At 43.8% G+C, this 20,173-nt stretch overlaps 1 protein-coding gene across 3 annotated transcripts in view; it reads right to left on the bottom strand.

Moving 5' to 3' along the window:
- Positions 1–1,125: 1,125 nt before the first annotated feature.
- Positions 1,126–20,173, bottom strand: part of GPM6B (glycoprotein M6B) — a 29,754-nt gene continuing 10,706 nt past the window's right edge. For 2 of the 3 annotated variants that reach the window (XM_009639056.2, XM_009639057.2), the window contains 6 exons: positions 12,498–12,684; positions 9,474–9,630; positions 6,143–6,314; positions 4,121–4,194; positions 3,746–3,811; positions 2,953–3,033 (listed from right to left, as the gene is read on the bottom strand). In XM_009639056.2, coding sequence (XP_009637351.1) covers positions 2,953–3,033; positions 3,746–3,811; positions 4,121–4,194; positions 6,143–6,314; positions 9,474–9,630; positions 12,498–12,684 — 737 coding nt within the window. Of the gene's footprint in view, positions 1,335–2,952; positions 3,034–3,745; positions 3,812–4,120; positions 4,195–6,142; positions 6,315–9,473; positions 9,631–12,497; positions 12,685–20,173 lie in introns of those variants that run through there. The other variant, XM_009639055.2, reaches the window with a different exon arrangement.

Genomic DNA, 20,173 nt, shown 5'->3' with positions numbered 1-20,173 from the left:
TTCCCCCCCAAACATTTATATATATATATCTATCATATAGAACAAAACACCAAGTATACCATCACTAATACTCAAGATATCACTGAATGCTTCTGAAAAAAACAGTAATTAGAAGGCAGACTTCTATGGGAAATGACTTTAAAATGGCACCAGTTTGTTTGTTTATTTGTTTTTTTTCTGAACACCACGTTTTCTTAATGTGCTAATTAATTTGTAAAAAGGAAAACACGTAAGCACTGACTATAAATTTGCTAAGCACCAAGATAGAGAAAGGTGGACATCCTGTGTTCTGTTTTATGGCTGTAATTTTTATTGTTTGTGTAAAACTCTGCAAGCTTTCCCATCTGCTCATTTGGAATAGTCAGATCAGTGTCATTTTAATAAGGTAACACTTTTCACTTACTTAAAAAGTAGGATAATGGTCTCCTGCCACTATATAAATGCTAAGACATTTATAGAAAATAAATATTAAGGCAAAGCTGACATTTATTTTCAAAGAAGGGGATCATTATCCAGATCCGAGGATCCACATTCCGTTAAACCGTTAATAAAAAGATTAAAACTTGGGACACCGGCTCAACACTCACCTAAGCGCGCGAGTGCGACGGCTTTGTTGTAAAAAAGCATGGCGCAGGAGGAGAGCGCTGTTCCTGTGGCCCACGGGGAGGGCGGTCAAAGACAGCCCGGCTGCAGCTTAGGAACTGCTGCAACGGCGCCGCCACCGCGGCACGAGCTGCCGGAAACGTCAGCCGGCCACAGTCCCCTTCGGTAGGTGCGCCGGGATACTGAATCCCACACCGTACCCCTGCCCTTGCCTAAGGGCTGCAGGGAGACCTACCGCCCGCGGGCGCGGGGCGCCTGCCACCGTTTTGGGCGGGACGTCATGCTGTAGGACGTGTCAAATATTATTAAACGCCAAAAGCCTGAAAGAGGAAAAATTTGGTCACTTATTGTGAAGTGTTGCCTTTTAAAATGCCTGGAAGAAAACCTCCATTCTCTGTCTGAAAGGATGGAAGATTACCCGTGGGAAGATTTCCCTATGAATGTGTTCCAGGAGCTGGAATGTGAAGCTTTTGCACTTCTCTCTAATTTTGTTTGGTAGACACACATCTGTACTGCAGAGCAGCTATCTGTTGATTTGTCAGAGCGACAGAATTCTTCTGCTGAATTACTGTGGCAAACATTTATGTGTAAGAATTGAGTTGCTCTTTTGACCGAGACTGGATATCCTGAAGCTCCTGCTCTTCTTTTGCTTTGATATCTTGGTAGGCCTGCATTTTGCTTGCATCCTTTAAGTAGGCCCAGTTAGAAGACAGTATCATGAGGAAGTGGATCTGGAAGAGAAGGGTGAGCATGATGGCTAGTGAGCATGTCAAGAGGCAAAGCAAGCTGCTAGTCAGATTAATAGACACTCTTTAAAATAACGACCAAAAAAAAGGAAAAAAAAAAAAAAAAGGAAAAAAGTTATTCTACGTTAATAAGCATTCTGTTATTAAAACAAGCACAGAGGCTATTTTCAAAAGGTCTCTAGAATATGGCATGCTAATACTGCAGCTGATTATTCACAACTGAGAGGAAGTTAGTATAACGGCAATAAAATGAGCTACAGAGTTGTACAGATCCATTAAAATGCAGAATGGGGGGAAGCAGGAAAAAAAAAAGTTTTGGACGCGTCGATTTACGTAATCTGTAAACTACGAGGTGCTCAGAAGGACCGCTTTCTACAGGTGTGGTGTTTATGCACATCCAAGCCCAGATCCTGGGAATTCTTTTCCCCCAACAAGCAGATGAGAATTCCACCCTCCCCCTGGAAAAAGCCTGAAACTGTAAACAGTTTTATTCACGTGAACAAGGCTACATTAACATATTGAAAAATTAAACAACAAAACGTGAGTCCAAAACTAAGCAAAAGCATGCAATCTCTGGGTTAAGAAGTCTTAATCGTGTATTTTTATAGCTACATTTTAAACTTCCATTGTCCAACCTCAGGTGAAGAGCTTTGTATCACAGATAGCAACTGGTTCTTTTATTATTATGATTATTATTATTATTATTACTGTGTGGATTTTTGCTAGTTCGTTTATTCATCTCTTCCCAACTTCTTTTCACCGTACTTCATGCAAAAAATCTACATCTGAAAACACCGATTCACTATTTTTTTTTTTTTTTTAATCCCAACAGTGTAAAAAGGTCTCCATGATTTATGCATGGTTTTGCTTCACGTGCAGTCATACTTACAGTTTTGAGATCTGGCTACTGAGAAATCAGTTACTAAAGTGCAAGCCGTACAAGAACAGAAGCTACTTATACGCTGTTTCTTACTCGCTCAGGGTCCAAAAGAAATAATGTGATTGTTTTTACGCAGAGCTAACGCAAGAATGTGTCTCCTCCCAGAGAGAGCGTGATTTGGCAATTACTTGAAAATGAAGTAAAAGGAAACAATCGATCAACTTTATCGTCCGTGCGCTGGAAATATAAGCCAACTAATTCGTAATACCTGGGCTTCTGATTTCTTGCCAGAAGAGACTGGCACTACTTGACTATTCCTTTTCTTTTGTATCGCACATGTTTTGTATGCTCAGGGGGGGTTGCATTTGGTGTTCAGGATGAAGAATAAATTAATAGTTCTGACCCTGAACTGTTCCAGTATTTGTCTGAGATGACTGCTCGAAAGCAAGCGGAGACTTGAAATGGAAACATCCCATCTTCAGAAGGGCGATGCGGAAACACCCCTGCAGTAACTGAATCCTCTCGACATGGAAAAAATAGCCAGATCTCATCCACATCACAGTTCATATACAAGAAGTCACTTTATTAATCCGATAAGCTAAACGATGCTTACTGAAGCTATTTACAATTACTGTAACAAAATTCAGAAAGCTAGACTTTTAGCCTAGGGTGTCAGTGGTATTTCAAGCTACGCAATGCAGCTCTGTACTGGGCTTATACAATTTAGAATTTAGTGCAGCAGTCTTCCCGACTCTTAAACTTCAAAACAGCATAGTTATATGTAGTAGCCATCATGTAGATCAGCTGGTGGAAGAGAACAAAATACAGGAGAGTAAGATACAACGAGGTGACGGCTCAAGCCCACTTGGGCAACTGTCGATAACTTTTACAACAGACGTTATTCTGAGCTTCTTTCCAGGGTGAAGATGCAAGATAAACAACAACCGGCCGTTCAACCGGAGAGGAGAACCTACATACAGACCTAAGGCTACTTCGTCAAGGGACAGCAAGTATGACACCTGGATGTGGCTGACGTGAGGTTAGAAGCTGGCAGCTAGAGGAAGCGTTAGGCATACGAAGCAAGCCATCTTGTTAACGTCCCTTTTTCCAACTGCTACCTGTAACCGGCATTGCGGAGTTGGACTAGTCCAACTGCCTGGGCCCAGACAAGAAAACCAAGAGGTTACAAGCGACCAATCAAATAAACTACAAAAATGAAAAGAAATAGTGGACATCAAAAATAGAAATAGTGGGAAGAAGCACAATTTTGCAAAGGACATGCAAAGAATTTTATTCTAAGGATGGGGGGAGATGGGTTAAGATGACTTCTTAAAGCCAAAGTTCGGGACCTGCTGACCTGTAATGACCAAACCGTAGCAGCAAATAATGGTGATTACAGCTCGCCCTCCTTAATGTCTACTATCGCTACTTTTAAGATACACAATATTTAATCTTAAAGCATCTTAAGCCTGAAAGAAACACATTACGCAATAAAACAACAAAAAATACTACCCACCAATGCTATGACAGTGGCACCAGCTCCAGCACAAGCCACAATGAACAGGTGATAAGACATGTAGAACTAGAGAAGAAAACATGTTAAAAACATTGAAGTAATTGAGGATAGTATGAGATGCATTTCAACTGTTCTAGCGAATGATAATAAAACCATCTTCATAGGAAGGTATTCAAAGCTTTAGAACATAAAAATGTTCTGAAAGAATTTTCATTTTCTAGGTGACCTAACAGAATAATTTCAGTGTTGTGTTTTAATCAACCTCTTTATACTACTGGCATTAGTTTCCTCCAAAAACTTTCATCAAGTTATCTATCACACGGTGCCCAAGCGACTTTTGTAGGCAAAAGCTGCACACAGGTTACGTTTCTGTACCTCATTCGTGTTGCAGATGTTCTCTAAAATCGGGCCACAGGCTTTGCCAGGTACAGCATTCCAAGGGATAATACCTGAAATACCACAGCAGAAGAAACCACTAATTTTAGCAACCAACACACGCTTTCTGTTCCCCTCTCATCTTTTCCACCCACTTGCCGGTTGTGTTCCCATTCTTGGCATCCGCACGTTGACCAGTACAGACCAGTACAGCTTTGAGTTGGCGGGAAGAAGTAAAACAACTCCCTCAAGTTGTGCTTCCTCCCTACACCCAGGCTTGCTGCCAAGATACGTCCTCAGATGTGGTTTGCCCAGCCCATATGGCAGCCAAATGGTTGGTTGGGCTTTTGCACTTCAGGTCCGGTCAGATACTGCCTACTCCCCCACTCAGCACTGAAGGGGATAATCTGCGTCTCAGAGGTGCTTGGCACCTTTCAGGATAGCGCTTGCTAGATTAACTTCTACTTGTGCAAGTAACTGCTGTAGAAGAGTGTGAATATGGAGCTAGAGGGAAGAATTACAGAAGGATTTTTCTTCTGGTTTAGTTCCAGTAGGTAAAAAAAGCAGTAAGTGAACACTGCTACTGCAAGAAAATTCAGTCTGTCGCACCTCATGCACTCCCAGTTACTTTTCTTACACGACTGGAAATCTGAAAAATTGACAGGATCTAGAAGGTTTAAAATAACCTAAACTTTTAGGCCCATAATAGATGTAAAGCTTAAGCAAAAGCCATTTGAAACAGGGAAAAAACCAGTTTCTCTCCTCCATATAACTTCTATTTCAAACTCAGCTGGTTGGAATTGGCAACTCTGTAAGGGGCAGGCCACTGAAATTCTCTCAGGATGGTACGGCTTTCAGAATGATTTTACAGGATTTACTTTAAAGCCAGCTTCTCTGCAATTGCAATATACCCTTGAAGCCTTTTATAGCTACCGCTTCCACCCAAAACCGTGAGGACGGTTCAGTGACACAAGTCGCCTGTGAAGGAGCTGCCCTTTCCCATCACTCACTGAAACCCAAATGATTTTACTCTTCAGAGGAACAGCCCAGCCCTACACGGTGCTTGTACAGCTGCGAAGCAACCAGGAGAAGCAGAAAGGTGGAGGAGCACATCTTCCCCCTGTACTCCTAGGCCTAGCTGCTGAAGAAAACGTCTTCCCAGCCTCTTGCTGTCAGCTGCTAAAATAGGATGCAAACATTTAACCCATTTGGGACTTCTTGCTTTTAAGATTAGTGTATCTTACCTTCTCCTACTGGACCTACAGCCCAGACAGGAAAGCAAGACCAAGCTTTCTTAACTTTTCCAACTTTGAATCTGTTTTCTCAGCTTTGAATGACTTAGTCCAAAGAAACATTCCTAGAAAATGCTAGCTAAAAGGAAGCCAAAAGTTAACAGTGACAAAAGCTCTGCTGCGCAAGGGAAGCTGAGAAGATTAACTTCAGGAAAAACCCACCTTAAGGAACGAACGGTTTGAAAAGCCTGACGCTATTTTAAGCTATCAGCCCACTCCTCTGCTACCTGCACCCCCTCGGATTTCTGTGTGTCATCAGAAAGCAGTCTTAGTTCATTAATAGTTATGGCAGACTCTTGACTGCAGGTTTTTGGTCTTCTAACTGAAAGGAATTGTTAGAGCAAAGTTCAGGTGTTCACATTTAAATGTAGAAACAGCTTTTTGAAAGGGAAGAGTATATGCGTATGGGGGTTCAGTAGCCAGAATCTGGTTATCTATTTCTCAGCGCTGTTTCCAAGCAGTTTATTTTGAGGCTGATCTATTTTTAAATCTATTATTATAGTATTGGAAACTGCTACAAAATCATTTTAGATAAATGGCTTGCCAGTTCAGTTAAGTTGATTGCATCTGGAAAGAGATCAGTGTAATCTGAATTAATTAGAAAAGTAATATCACATTCAGAGATACAGGATGCTTTTGCATTTGGTTCATTTGATAAGGCTGAGACACAACGACTGAAGACAGACCAAGGAGAAAGGATAAAGCATTTAATCGGGATTAAAGTGAGTACCGTATTGCCTGATATCCACGCAGATCTGGTCCCCTGGAACTGTCACATTTGTCTGAAGAGATTTGATGACTTCGCAAGTTGACCATATGTTATAGAACATAAAGACAGGCACAGCAGAGAAGCCAAAGACTCCAAGCCAGGCCACTCCAAGCACATAGGTGAGGAAAACAAACTGGGCAGAGAAAACACAAGCACTTCATGTTTATTCTTTGAAAAGAATACTTGAGTTTTCCTTAAAAATGCTTCAAAATAATCTTTAAGCATGCTTTCAAGTAATAAAACATTTGATTTCCAAGCGCAACTAAAATCAGTATTGTCCTTGCTTACAAATACGCTGGTAGTTTAAGTGCTACTGCGAAAGTCATTCAGACATTTCCTTTTCCATCAGCCTGCCTGAGTAAACAGCTTGCCCTCCTGAAAGAGCAGTCCATTACCTTCTCAAGATTCTCAGCTAAGCAGGGATGCTGGTTGTAGGCTAAAACCAATAAAACTCCAACAAAAATCAATGTAAGGAGTTTTTTTTAATTAACTGTAGCACACTAGCATTTCTATACAACTTGCAAGTCAAAACAGTAGAGCGGATCGATGTCCACAGAGCTCTCCCGTACGCCCTGATTTATTGAAATCAATTTTGAATGTAACATTCGAGAACACCTGTTTTTGAAGACATACCGCGACTGTTACAGCAGATCAGAAAGATTCAGCTGATTTAATACACGTTGCCAAGAAAATTAGTTACTTCACCTTAGAGAATCATGGATTTTCCATTGAACTGTGCTCTTTTTAAAAATAAATAAATAAATAAATAAATATGTATAAAAAGTGCATTTTCTTTGGTGAGATTGTAAGGTATGGCACTCATTGCTTTGGAAATCTCTGGCTTCCCCCTCCCACTGGTCCTCTTCCCTTTTCCCTCTTCTTCCAAGTTTTATGGTGAAACAGTAGCTCTGGCAGCAGTTCCTAGCTCCCTCCTCCTGGTGAGACTGGGATTTGGATCCTACTTGGAAAGCGGGGGAATGCCGTTACATCTTGCGCGTTCCCTTTTCACTCTTACCTAACTGTAGGTGGACTGGAAAGGCTTTGCTTCCAGTAAAGCGCTGACGCTGGACTATCTCGCTTGAGACCCCTCTGCCGGAGAAGAACGGGAAGGACGGAAGAGGCTCTGAGGGGTGAGGTCGTCTCAGCCTGACCCAGAACTGACAGACCGAACTCACGCTGCAGTGGTGGACGTTTGCGTCCTCACCGGTTTCTGTCCAGGCGCGCTGAACAACGCCGCAACCGCTAGAGCAAAGGCTGAGCAATTGGTTGGGTTTTGTAGTGAACGAAGGTGGTGCGTGTGGGGAGGTGGAAGTGCTTGCAAAAGTAAGGGCCATAAAAACCCCAGCTAGCCTGTCATTCACGCACAACTGACCTGAACCACCCTATTTCTTATTAGATACGTTAGATATGCCAGACCTGTACGTTTTATGCGAGAACTGAGAATTCTCTCTTTGGATTTTGGTAAAGACCAAGTGGTCCAGTTTAAAGGCTTTCTATAGATACACTATACATAAAATGCGGTTTTGCATACGTATATGTGGAAGCGTGCATGAGAGGAAGTACACAAAGCCTTTAACTCTTAAAACAGCCAGGAAAAGAAACACACCCACTCTCACATTTAATGCGATAACTGTGGGAAACGGCTATTCTGCATTACCTCAGCCAACACAAATAATTTCGAAAAGTTGGAACTTCTGTAAAAACCTTATGCAAGATGGAAGGGACTGCCTTTCAGGACCTTGCTCGGTAACATAACAGAGGAAGAAGTGAAGGAGCATTTGATCAAAGAGGCAAAAAAATAAATCACTGTATGTCCAAAAGCCTTCTGTCCACACCCAGCTGCAGCCACTCATCTCTTAAGGTATTCTATCTCCTTGCAAACCTTGTTCTAGCCCGGTTTTAAGCAGCTCTACCACTACGCAGCAGCACATGGGCGTTTTTATGCCATGGCTTGTCACCACTAACCACTGATGTATCTTATCAGAGCTCCAAGCCATTACTCAGCTGTGAAATTCTCTCCTTCATTGTGTGGACAAATGTAGGCACACAGGGAAACAGGTTTTTCTGTCATATTTCCAAGTGTCACGCTGGTGTTTGTATAAGCAGCTGGCAATCATGTGCCTGCAACTACTCAACTCCACAAGCAATTGTCTGCACTAATGAGATGCAGGTATGTGTATGTTTCAACTATATTTTGGATCTTTGGAGAACACTGCTTTGGATCTAATTTTGCTCCTCGGTGAAGATCATACTTGCTAGAAAAAGAGCGAGTGAATAGCTGCTTAAGTGGAAAATGAACGGATGTCTTATTTTTATTAGCTGTTGAAAAATTCAGTAAGTATCCAATAGCACAGTGGAAAATTGTTAACCCCCTTGAAAATAAACACGCATCTCCTTTGTATTTAACCAGCTGAAAGTACATATTTTTTAAGTACAGGATATAGATTGTATATTAAAATGCAACAATCCCATCAAAAGCCTCTTCTCTTTTCACCCACACTTTCCCGTGGGCGATCTGTCATACTGCTTAGCTTCCTCCATAACTACAAGCTTTGAATTCAGATTTTTCAGGAATAGCTTTGAAATCCTGTCTCAGAAACATAGTTGTTTCTGTTCTTGCAGAGCGTGCCTTAGGGGTCAACGTGGATGAGAAACTGTAGTTTTATTTTTAGTTAAACTTTGCTTAAAATTTTGTTGCAATACACAAGTATACTGAAGGGAAGATGGCTTGTAACTTCAAGGCTTTAAGTGTTTCAGCTTTGCAAAAAAGACTCAATATTGTATCTGTTATGCCTTCTGCCATCTGCAAAAGCAAGACGGCAATACTTGATTCAAGTGCAAAGATGTTGCGAAGCTTCATTCATTACTGTTTGAAGGATCCAGACATCCTCAAGCAGAATTGACTATGCAAGTCAGAGGCATTACAGTTTGTTATTTAAATAGCTCTGCAAACCACAGCCATTTTACAGTCTGCCTTTAAGCATCACATGTGTAAAAAGCACCAATTACATTTTGTCTTGCATTGACTGTTTTAAAGTTAGCAGTCTCCATCAGCTTAGTTTAGACCAGTGGGTTCAGCTTTATGACAGGGGAGGCCACAGTAGCACCGTGACAGTCCATCTGCGGAATCTGAATTTGACCAAACACCTTCAAAGTTCAGAGAAGGACCAGCAAAGGGGACTGACTCTAACCGCCCATAAGGAGTTAAACAAAGCAATAGTGTTGTTCAAAAAGACAGGAGTCAAACGGAGCCCAAGCGAGGACAGCTGTTCCCATTTCTAATGCTACTCACCATTCCACTGATGCAGCGGCCACAGGCTGTGGTTTTGAACTCTCCATGCAGCTCCTTCACAGCACTTGTTGTATAAAAACCTTCTGCCAAAAGGATTATTCCGTACAAGAAGAAAAATGATGCAATGCCATAAATTACATACTGCATTAGCTGAATTCTAAAATGGAAAAGCAAAAAAGACAACGAGATTTCAGTCCTATAAAACCGAAGTCAGTCCTCCCAAATCATAATAGATATGGGATAACTCCTCTTCTAGAAACACAGGTCAAGGCTCCTTAACGCATTTCTAAGCAAGCAGGCTGCAGGAGAGGGCCGATACAACTGTCCTGCTTCTACAGGTAGAATAGCAATACTGATGTGCATTAGTCTTGCATCCGCTCGAGCATCCCCTGTTTGTGCTGCAGTTCTTACACTGACTGGTATTAGTTGCCAGCTTGAAGCCGTGACTTCATGCTTCCCCTATGGAGATTTTTTTTTTTTTCCTGTTGCTGATTCTGACACCCAACTCAGAGAACGTCCAACAGGGACAACTTTGCAATGGCACAGGTTGGAGCTGAACTACCGGCTGAACTACCAGGCTCTGAGGTGATTCCTTTGGCTTACGGAAAGGGAGCAGTCCCTGACGTTCACCATTTCCCCCTGTAAAATCCAGTTAATGTATGTCTGCAAGAATCTGCAAATTCAGTGATACTTCTCTCATACAAAACTCGGCAAATGTGCAGCGACTTCTGCTGAGGAATGGTTTGCTCTACAGCCCAGGAGGGTACTTCCAAGTGAGCAGGTAGGTTTCAGTGTCTTAAGTCACAGCAGTGTGGAGCTCCCCAAAATGTAATTCAATTTTTAAAAACTGAAAAAAATATTTAGGAAATGCTTCCACTTAAGGTACTCCGGAACCGTCCAGAGGAAGAAGATTGCAGGGCACGTGGCATAGGCACTTCCCTCAGATACAATTTGAGAAGGTTCTCAATTCCTTAAAAATCTACCATCTGCAATGACACTCTTACGGTATTTTTACTCTGGCTAGAATAGGTAAATGGAAAGAATAATTTCTAAATATTATCAATCAGATTCAGTATCTGCACGTGACTGGTTTAGAAGACCAGAATGCCCTATCTGTCATACAACATTTCTCCTGGTCTCCACAAGTCATACTTTGTTATCAGCACAACTTCTCTAGAACTTATGCCTTGGGGCATTTGCTTGGGATTGGTTATTCTGGGTGAAGCTATTCACAGAACAGAGAGGTTAATTTGATACATCCATGCTGCCAGTTTTCTAAGGATAAATATATTTTTCCTCAAATGTTTTTTTTCAATTCTTGCCACTCTCCACTAAGTAGCTGCCAGCATACACGTACATCTCCAAGGAGCATCTGCATGTTTTAGCTTAATTTAAAGAAAAAAATTATTTATATAGTTAAATGTTATCCAGATAGACAGCACAACCCTTGTATCAAAATAAGATATTGCTCATCTAAAATTACATGTGGGAAGTGTTATGTTTATTTTCCAAACTGATTAAAAATAACAGGATAAATCTGTTGCACCTGTGCTGTAAAGCATGAAAAAAATTAAGTCAGGGTTTGAGAAAGGGTAGAAGAATTCATTTCACCATCATTAATAGTCTAGGAGGCACTCAATGCATGTTACCAGAAATAAGGAATATGAAACCCTGTTAAAAATCCATTCCACAATGGGTGCCCTACTAGTGTTGCTAACTTTTGTGGGTAACTGCAGGGTCCCTGTGGCTCATGCACGGACCTGGGGTGCCCAGACGCAGCCAGGGTGGGAGGTGCTGGGGGGACACATGGGACCTCGGTGGGATGCGGTCCCGGCACAGGGGGTCCTGTGAGGGGGAGAAGCCCCAAAATGGGGCTGTGGGATCGATGCCAGTGCTACCAGGGGATGGGAAGGGGTCAGCTGTAGAAATCTCCACCTCAGGGCATGCAAACCGGCCCACGAGCGTGCACCATGTGGGCCCCCTCTTCACAGACACATGTGGCGGCTTTCAGCAGGTTTCGCCTGCCCCTTCCTCGTGCCGATCCCTGCCCTGGGATGGAGCCACCTCCAGGGGCCAGCCGCACGCTGTGCCTGCGGCCGGTGCTGCCCCGCGGTAAGGAGCGGGCAGGAGGCCGAACCCAGGCCAGTCAGCATCCCAACACCAGCGCGCAGGCGTCGCGAACCGCAGCTCGAGCGAAATTCCTCACTGCCGCTGGACAAAAGCCTTTTCAAAGCCTGGCAGGCCCAGCCGGAGGGGCCGTGTAAGGCCCAGCGCGTTCAGACCGATGGCCCAGAGCCTGGGACCCACACATCCCTCAGCATCAAGGGGAACGAGAGGCTCCCGCCAGTGGGACGGGGCCTCCGGGCCTTCCTCTGGTATCATGGAGAAGCCTCGGGAACAGAAAAGCCCCAAATATTTCACTGGTGGTTACTTCCAAAGGCTACAGAGACATACGTTCAAGCTCTTTCCAGTCCTTCCTCTTTTTTTTGTTTGCACAATACCTGCCCACCTTCTTCTGAGGGCATGATGGACAGAGCAACGCTTCCCAGTTATTTGTGTCACTGAAATAACTTTGTAACACTACCTCTACCCTCTTCCAGGCTAAAACTATTGCCCCTTGTCCTGTCACTACAGGCCTTGATAAGAAGTCCATCTCCACTTTTTTTATAAGCCCCCTTCCTTTAAGTATTGAAAGGCTGCAATAAGGTCTCCCCGGAGCCTTCTCTTTTCCTGGCTGAAGAACCTCAACGCTCTCAGCCTGTCCTCATAGAAAGCACGCTGGCCACGCTGCTTTTGATGCAGTCCGGGATAGGGTTGGCTTTCCGAGCTGTGAGGGCACGTTGCCGGCTCATGTCCAATTTTTCATCCACCAGCACCCCAAAGTCCTTCTCCAAAAAGTCACTGAGTGCTGCTGGGCAAACAAGGCACCCAGTACTCGGGGATGGAGGCTGGGGTTTGAATCCATCACTGCTCATGTAGCATGAGGGCGTTATGAAGAATAATGGAAATGGGAGGCATACTTACACTTCACTCAGCAAAGCATGGTCGCTGGCAGTGGTGGAGAAGTGCTGTTCGAGGATAGACACGGTTCCTGTGAGCGCCACGTGGCCACAGCCACAAAACAACGCTACCCCCGAGAAGCACAGAATGGTTGCCACGAGCGAAGCATATGGCACTCCTCCTAGGCACTTAATGCAACATTCAAAGCAACCTAAGCAGAAGAGAGAAAGCAAAAGAAACGTTATGAGCAAAAAGCAAATTATGAGGAAAAGAGTATCTGTTCTCCACTTGGTAAAAGCCATAGGGACTAAAAGGCATTGACGTGCTAAGCAAAAATCTATAGGTGGTACAAGACAGCATCACCCTCTAAAGCAGTGACCTACAGATCTGTTAGTACGGACTCAAAGCCCAGAAAGCGGGCTGAGTGCTCCTATCTTTACAGGATCAAGAGGAGATCGATGAGACAGCCTAGGAAATGGAAAAAGAAAAAAAATCACTTGTCTAAAGTGATCCATTGCGATTCAGCTGCTCACACAGGGCTCATGGCGTGTCAGCCTTACTGACACTAGGGGTAGGAGCACTAGCTACGTGGGCACCGTTCAAGAAGCCAGAAAAGCAAATACTCAAGACAATGAAGCCTTCTGGAAAAGATACTTTGCACTTTCATTGGAAGAGGGACACATTTAGGTCTGGAAAACTTAACTACCCTACACTCTCTCACGACTCCTGAGTATCTTTTTGTATAAATCCGTATGAGGTTATAAGGATACAGATATTTTAACAAGAGAAAAATTGAATAGGAGCCAAAGAATAACATTTTTTTATCGAGAGCAGTGAGATGAAGCTGTATTACACAGACAAAACATTTCCAGCTTTATAGGATACACTGGATTTACAGTGATCGCTGAATACAGTCTGCAGTAGCATAATGATAGTTATAATGAAATGTATCATTTAAGCAGTCTGAGTTAACAAAATGCTCCCCCCCCTCCAACTGCTGCTCTGCAAACACCGTAATAAGGAGTTTGCAGCCGAATTGCCAGGTTCCTCCCGACCGCGCGGCCTGAAAATCCATCTGCTTGCAGAGCTGGGAAATGTAAATCGGAAACAAACAGCTTTTAACTGTGCTATAATGGTAATGGCAATCCATACCAATTCATTACTTCAGGGTGATGGCATTAAGCTGTCTCCATTAATGTGCATTTCATACAACCGCGCAAAACACGGGCCATTAAGGCAGCGCTTAATGGAGCGGCCAGCGTCGCACATCGCAGGAACAGCTCGCTGCTTCTACGGCAAGGCGCTACACGAACAAAGCGTCTGAAGGCAGGGAGACAGCTGGCGAATGCGTACATCACATCACATCTTCCCGCCCCAAAAATTCCTCACAAAGATCAGCAAGTCTCCATCCGCAATGTGAGGCAAGTTTATTTTTATCCCCCCTCCCCTTCCCACTAATGAATGAATCGCAGAGCAGGCACTCCCGTGCAGCGCTGGGGAATAATATGCATCCAATAATTGAAAGCTTTCCCATTTCATAAGTGGGAAACTCTTCTTTTAAGAGAGTCACTAGCAAGTGTCCTCGTCAGGCTTAAGCAGCTATCACCACCGACACCACTTACGCAACGCCCCTTCGCTAACTGCAGACCAGATTTAGCTGCACAGCAACAAGCCTGGGAAGCTTTTATAGTCGAGCCCACAGCTGGAGACCACTCAGTAGGAACTATCTTCATGACAAAAATACTGCGGAATGAACAAACACTGCAGCTTAGCAGTGACAGGGCAAACAAAACCCAAACGCACACTACCAGAGGAAATCATCTCTGGGTTGCACTTTACCATGGAGGGCCAAGAGCAGAGTTCAGACACCAGGTCTCGCCGAGGGATCCTCTGCTTTGGGGATTGTGCCTGGGCACAGCTCACAAGCCACCCGCAGCAGCAGTCGCGTGCACGAGGCTGGCTCGCCTCCGCAGCATCTGCTCCCAGGTCAGGCCCAAACCTCCCAGAGTTAATCCAAGAAATGCTTGCACCTGGCGCAGGATTAGCAGTGAAGGATTATCCAGGAGTAACCATGCTCTGATCCAGCAGGCAACGCTCAACACGCACGAGGCCGTAGCCCAGCACGAAAGGAACGACCTTTCAGGCCGCACCCCTAAAGGAGAAGGTGACTAAATGCTAGATCATTGCTTGGCGTGGGGGAGGTTGATCCCCTAATCATGCTGATCCACAGATTGCTTCGCAGAAGGATCCCATCAAAGACAGGAAAAAAAAACAGCGGGAAGCAAAGCCAAGGGACTTGACAAGGGCTGAAGGAAAAGCTGCTGGTTTCAGAAAATGGGAGCAGCCTGCTTTGACAAAACTGAAAATTGGTGCAGGCCCAGGACTGATGATTAACACCCCCCAACCAGGTATTTGTCCTCCCAGTGCCCCACACCGCCCAGCCAGCTTTCCGGGCCACTGGCAGACCACTCACCCCAGAGAGTTTGCTGGATCCCTTACCCAAACACACGACAGTATCTGCCACTGGTCCACAGACCCTCGAACACAAGCCAACAGTGGCAAACCCCCTCCCACCTCCCAGCCACCGGCAGCTACACATAGCATCTTTGCGGCCATGCTCTTTAGGTCTTCCTCTGCAGCCCAAGTAAAAAAGCATCACAATATTTGGGTGGCCTTCATTTTATCAGGGCAGACCACGGCCAAGGGGCTCCCTATGAGATGTCTAAAGCACTCACGCTATTTTGAGCAAGGCAGAGCAAACTGCCTAAACGTGGAACTGCAGAAACTACTCAGCCTCCCACCAAGACTAAAGCAGGGAGCATCCCAAAGCAGCACGTTTCCAAGAGACAGCGTCCATCCCTACAGAGTCATTCTGCACCCAAACTGACAGCAGAGCTGCACAACCTCCTGCCAGAGGGTAACTAACTGCGGGGGACAGCCTCATCACAGCACTGGGGCTGCCAGACCCCCTGCAGGTCCCACTGTGAACACTCTCCAGGAGCAGCTTAAATCCTTGCCTAGCCTCAGTGATATAGCCGGTTTTAGCATTTTGCTTTAAAGCAAGCCTCAAACAGTACTGCCAAGAGCAGCTTTCAAAACCAGCTAAAATTTGAAGCTCATCAAGCACTAAGATATGCTTACCAAGCTTCCCAAACAAGCACTGAAGCAAATGAGAGGATTTCTGAAGAAAATGAAAGCTTTCCAGGAAACCTGCTTTACGCTCTCTCTCTGTAACCCCAAGTCAGTATCTTCACACAGTACAACTGAAAACCCATGACGATGTTTCCCAAGCTCAAGGTCACCGAATATCTTGCTAACACACTGATGCCAATTGCAGGCCAAAGGCCTGTGAAGTCAAGCTGACAAAAATAAGTAGTATTAAAATAAGTTTAGTTCCAATTTTCTGCTACTTTTTACTTTCCATATGGCCAACACGCTGAACTTTTCAGCTGTATGTCCGCTTCCAACACAACAGTGTAAAACGATTTAAATATGAAACTGTATGGCACAAACACACATCACTGCATCTCCCCTTTCAATGGCCATTTTGTGCAAGGCATCACTAGAACCTTTTGTGCAACTCAGCAGAATAAAAACATTTTTTGTCCTCAGGCTGGCGAGCAGCAGTTGCCATGGAGGCAGGTTAATAACAGCCCAATGATTTGCCCAGAGCTGCCTGTGATCTTGGCTACAGATTTAACACACTCTCAGAAGGAGGCCAACAAGGACCGAGATTATTCTCTAGGGAATGAATGCTATTAAACACACACACACAAATATTCTTGCTAAAGGACAAAAATAAAGAGAAGAGAAAAAACAGGAACCGGCTATTCTTTTAATCTCCTGGAAACTATCAGTCACAGGAAATTGGTAAAGGATGAACCTACATATGTACACAAATCGGCAATTGGTTGCTTAATGTATGAAGAACAATTATAAAACCTACCCAGCAGTGTACAGGCTATGGCATATATGCAGGGGCTTAGCCATTCAATTTCCCATGTCAAATGGCAATTGTGTGGCTAAACCTTCTTTGGTACTTTAAGTACAGCTTTAAGATTTAAACTCAGAAAAGCAAGGTAATGCAGAATTAATGGAAAGTGGTCTTAAAAAAAACCCCAACAAAAGCAATCCTAAGACTAACTCACCCTACTAAGGTCAAGACGGAGTGGAACGACAAAATCTGTGCTTTGGAAATGACAAAAGACCATGCAATGGGATCAGGTAGCCGTCTCGAGTATTCCCAGGGCTTGCTCTAGGAAGTTCACACATCAAAGCTCTTGAAGCCCAGACTTGAAAAGCTGAGACAGACACATGTTCACAAATCTGTCCCTCAAAGCAAAGCATGGGAAACATGATGCAAGAGAAGAGTGTCCACACCTCCTGGACAGAAAACCAGCCCGTCCTCTAATGTCCCAAACTCCACCTAGGTTGAACCAGCGCCTCAGCGTACCTCAGGTACGAGCCACTGATCCCATGAGCATTACGGAACAAAAAAACAAGGAACAAAGAAAATCTGAAGGGAGGTTTGAAAAGCTCAGGGAATTTCAGGGAGCTAAACCCTCAGGCTCCCGTGACCATTTTCTGAGTTAGTTCCCACTCTTTTCCTTAGAAGTTTTCCCTCCCATAAATCTGTCTTGCTGTTCTGAAAGATGAAGCAATGGGCACCATTTTTTCTCATCACTTACTTCCTGTAATTGTGTAATGCATTTTTAGAAACCCTGGCATGTTGGGACACCTGTCCAGTTAATACGTGGTAGAAATTTCACGGCATGTTCCACCACAGAACCACGACCTCTGTAGGCTTCAGGACCACAGCTCAGGGACCATGTGTGGAGCAATTGTTGTAACAAGAAGAAGGTTGCAAGACAACCAAGGAAAGAAAGAGCACAGAGAAAACATCTTAAATGAAAGCACTAGATAACATCTTAAATGCAGCCATCATGTATTAATCATGCTTATTATTACACATCCAGGGGAGCCTGGTGTTGGGAGCATTACTCCCAATTCACAAATAAATGTAAGAGGAGAACTCAGCACTTTACGTTCACCTCCTGTTTCCCCAGTGCTGAAGATTACCTAATACCAAGCGTGCATAGTATCATTGTAGTACTAAGCCACCATGGATCTTTGTCAGATAATGAACTTTATGTCAATGAAAGCAAATGCGAATTTTACTTTCTGCCACCTACTGCATTTTTTAAGATCTCCATTCTGAATGGTTTATGCATGGTTGGGTGTACATTTTCATACCTCACAGCATGATTGACAGCTACGGGGGAAGCAGTGAGGGATGCAGGAAAACTCTAATACCTCAGGAGCAAAAATGGAATTTACCTCCTTCTTCCTTGTGTGAGAATAAGCTGGTACCTGGCAGTAAGGTAACTTTACTTCTCACATCTATCATCCACACCAGCAGCCAAGGGTCAGCGGCAACAGTAAAATAAGATAAAACATTTAATCTTACAAGGGTAAGTTTAAAGCATGTGACAAATTTCTCTCCACACTTTAATAGGGGCACTAAAATAAAAAGGCTGTGTGTTAAATCACTTGGCAGTCTTTGTTGAAGCTCTATCCTTACCTGTTCATCTTCAATTTTGCTGATTTACAGAACATGACACATAACTAACACTTCTGTTATTAATTACAATATATGCTCACTCACCAGACTTTTGGATTAAGTACATTAAACAGACTAAGTGATGAGCTCAAACAGAGAAAATCCTTTATTTTCCTCCCCAAAACCTCTTAAAGCTCTTCCACAGAAAATTCCCTTTTCAGTTCAACCTTTCCTAATCTTGCCTTTTCGTCCTCCCCAAATCAGACATTGTGAAATTAACTTATATTGAAAATGAACTCTTCACGAGAGCCAGAAAACTTAATGCAAGGGTACTTTAGCCAGATCAATAATCTCCCCCCTGCATTCAAATCCCTCTCTACCAGAGCTGTTAATCAATAAACACCCCTTCCCAGCCAGCACAGGATCTGTGATGGAGAAGACGTGACCGTTGGAGACCACAGCCATCGGGGCTGCCACAAAGGATCAGACCTGAAACCCAGCAAGACCACCACTCTCATCCTGCACAGTGGCTAGCGCAAGATGCTTCATCTGAGCAAAATGCAGTGAGATCTGGGGTAGTCTGATCCACCCAGTAAGTCTCATCCCAATTCCTACTACTTAAGAGTGACTTGAAGAATAAATAGCTCCTTTTGAAGGTTATCAGCATTAATTGCAACTTTGCCAGATATTCTTGATACATATATGAGTATTTGGTTTCAGTACTGTCATACAGCTAGTTCCCCACTTCTGAGCAGATATTTATTCTCTGTTATCAGTTTTAAGCCTGTCATCTTTAAACCTCATTAGATGCCTCCATGTTCTTGTGTAGCAGAGAACTAAAAATCCTTGCTCATGCCTCCTGTACTGCAACCAGAGCAGAAAAAAACAAGAGAACTGGTGCATACTAGGAACAAGCATCTCAGCCTGGAAGCACCATTAGCAGACCCCTTTTTAAACCCACAAAGCACCAAGTATCTCTGTGCTACTGTACGAGTAACGATAACAAGCTACTCTTGAAAACTCCAGCAAAAATACAGTAAGCATAGGTTTAAAATCAAGCACATTTTTTTTTTTAACATGATTAACCAAAAAAACCCCAAACACCCTTGCAGAGGTTATCAAGAAAACTTGACATTCAAATTGGGGAAGAGGCTGTTTTACCAAGGCAAGATTTGTGTCTTCTGGATGCTGTTAAATGACACAGAGAAGACTCTAAGAACAGACAGAAGTAAACATGCCATCCTTTTTCCTTTAAATCTCAGGCCCAAACCAGCACTTCTGATAGAAAAAAAAATTTGCATTCCCACTACAGGAATCAAACCTGTTTCATGCAAGGACAGATACCTTAATGGTCTTTTACAGGGCTTATCCAATATAGCTTCTTCAAATTTATTGAAACACACACAGTCCCCATCCATATCGTTCCCAGCCCCTGCAAGGCTCATTAGGCTCACAGGTGTTCCGAAGACATCTTTTTCAGACAGTGCAATCTATGAAATATGAATCTCTACATCCACGCTTATTGCAAGAGCCCATCCCAGGCGTTTGCTGTGTGAGAGCAAGGAGTCAGACCTGCACGGGAAGAACGCCGCTGCCCCATGAGACATGGGGACGAGAGCATTGCTCTTGTCCAGCTTTATTGCTCTTGGATAAAGGTCAGACAGAACTTTAATTCGTATCTTCTTTGTTTTACTTTTGGCCTACGAAACAGTGGAAACCACAGCAGAAGAAAAATACCTAATGTACACTTTGGAAAAGGCCTTGCTTCAAACAGGTTTATATGGGAAGCCTTTTAAGGATGGATATTTTTTTAGCTGTAAGCTACTTCTGCAGAAAAAACCCTAAGTTGGTGATTTAAAAAGAGACTTCTCACATAAGGGATAGCTCAGGCAGTACTGATAGAAGCTTTGGCATTATTCCTCCTGGAGACTCGTTCTAGTGTTTTACTATCTGAAATAACCCTTGGGACTTCTGCACAGCCTGAGCATGCAGAAGGGCTCATCGACACACAGAGCTCAAAGTTCAAACACATTGCCCCAGCAAGGGCAGCCCCTGGTCCAAACTGTGGCTGTAACTCTCAGCTGACATATCAACAACTCACAGCTCGACGTGCCTGAAGACATTCCTCCTTTCTGCCCTC

The sequence above is a fragment of the Egretta garzetta genome, unplaced genomic scaffold (genome assembly GCF_000687185.1).
Source record: "Egretta garzetta isolate BGI_Z169 unplaced genomic scaffold, ASM68718v1 scaffold205, whole genome shotgun sequence".
Taxonomy (NCBI): domain Eukaryota; kingdom Metazoa; phylum Chordata; class Aves; order Pelecaniformes; family Ardeidae; genus Egretta; species Egretta garzetta.
This window is presented reverse-complemented; position numbering and strand designations above follow the sequence as displayed.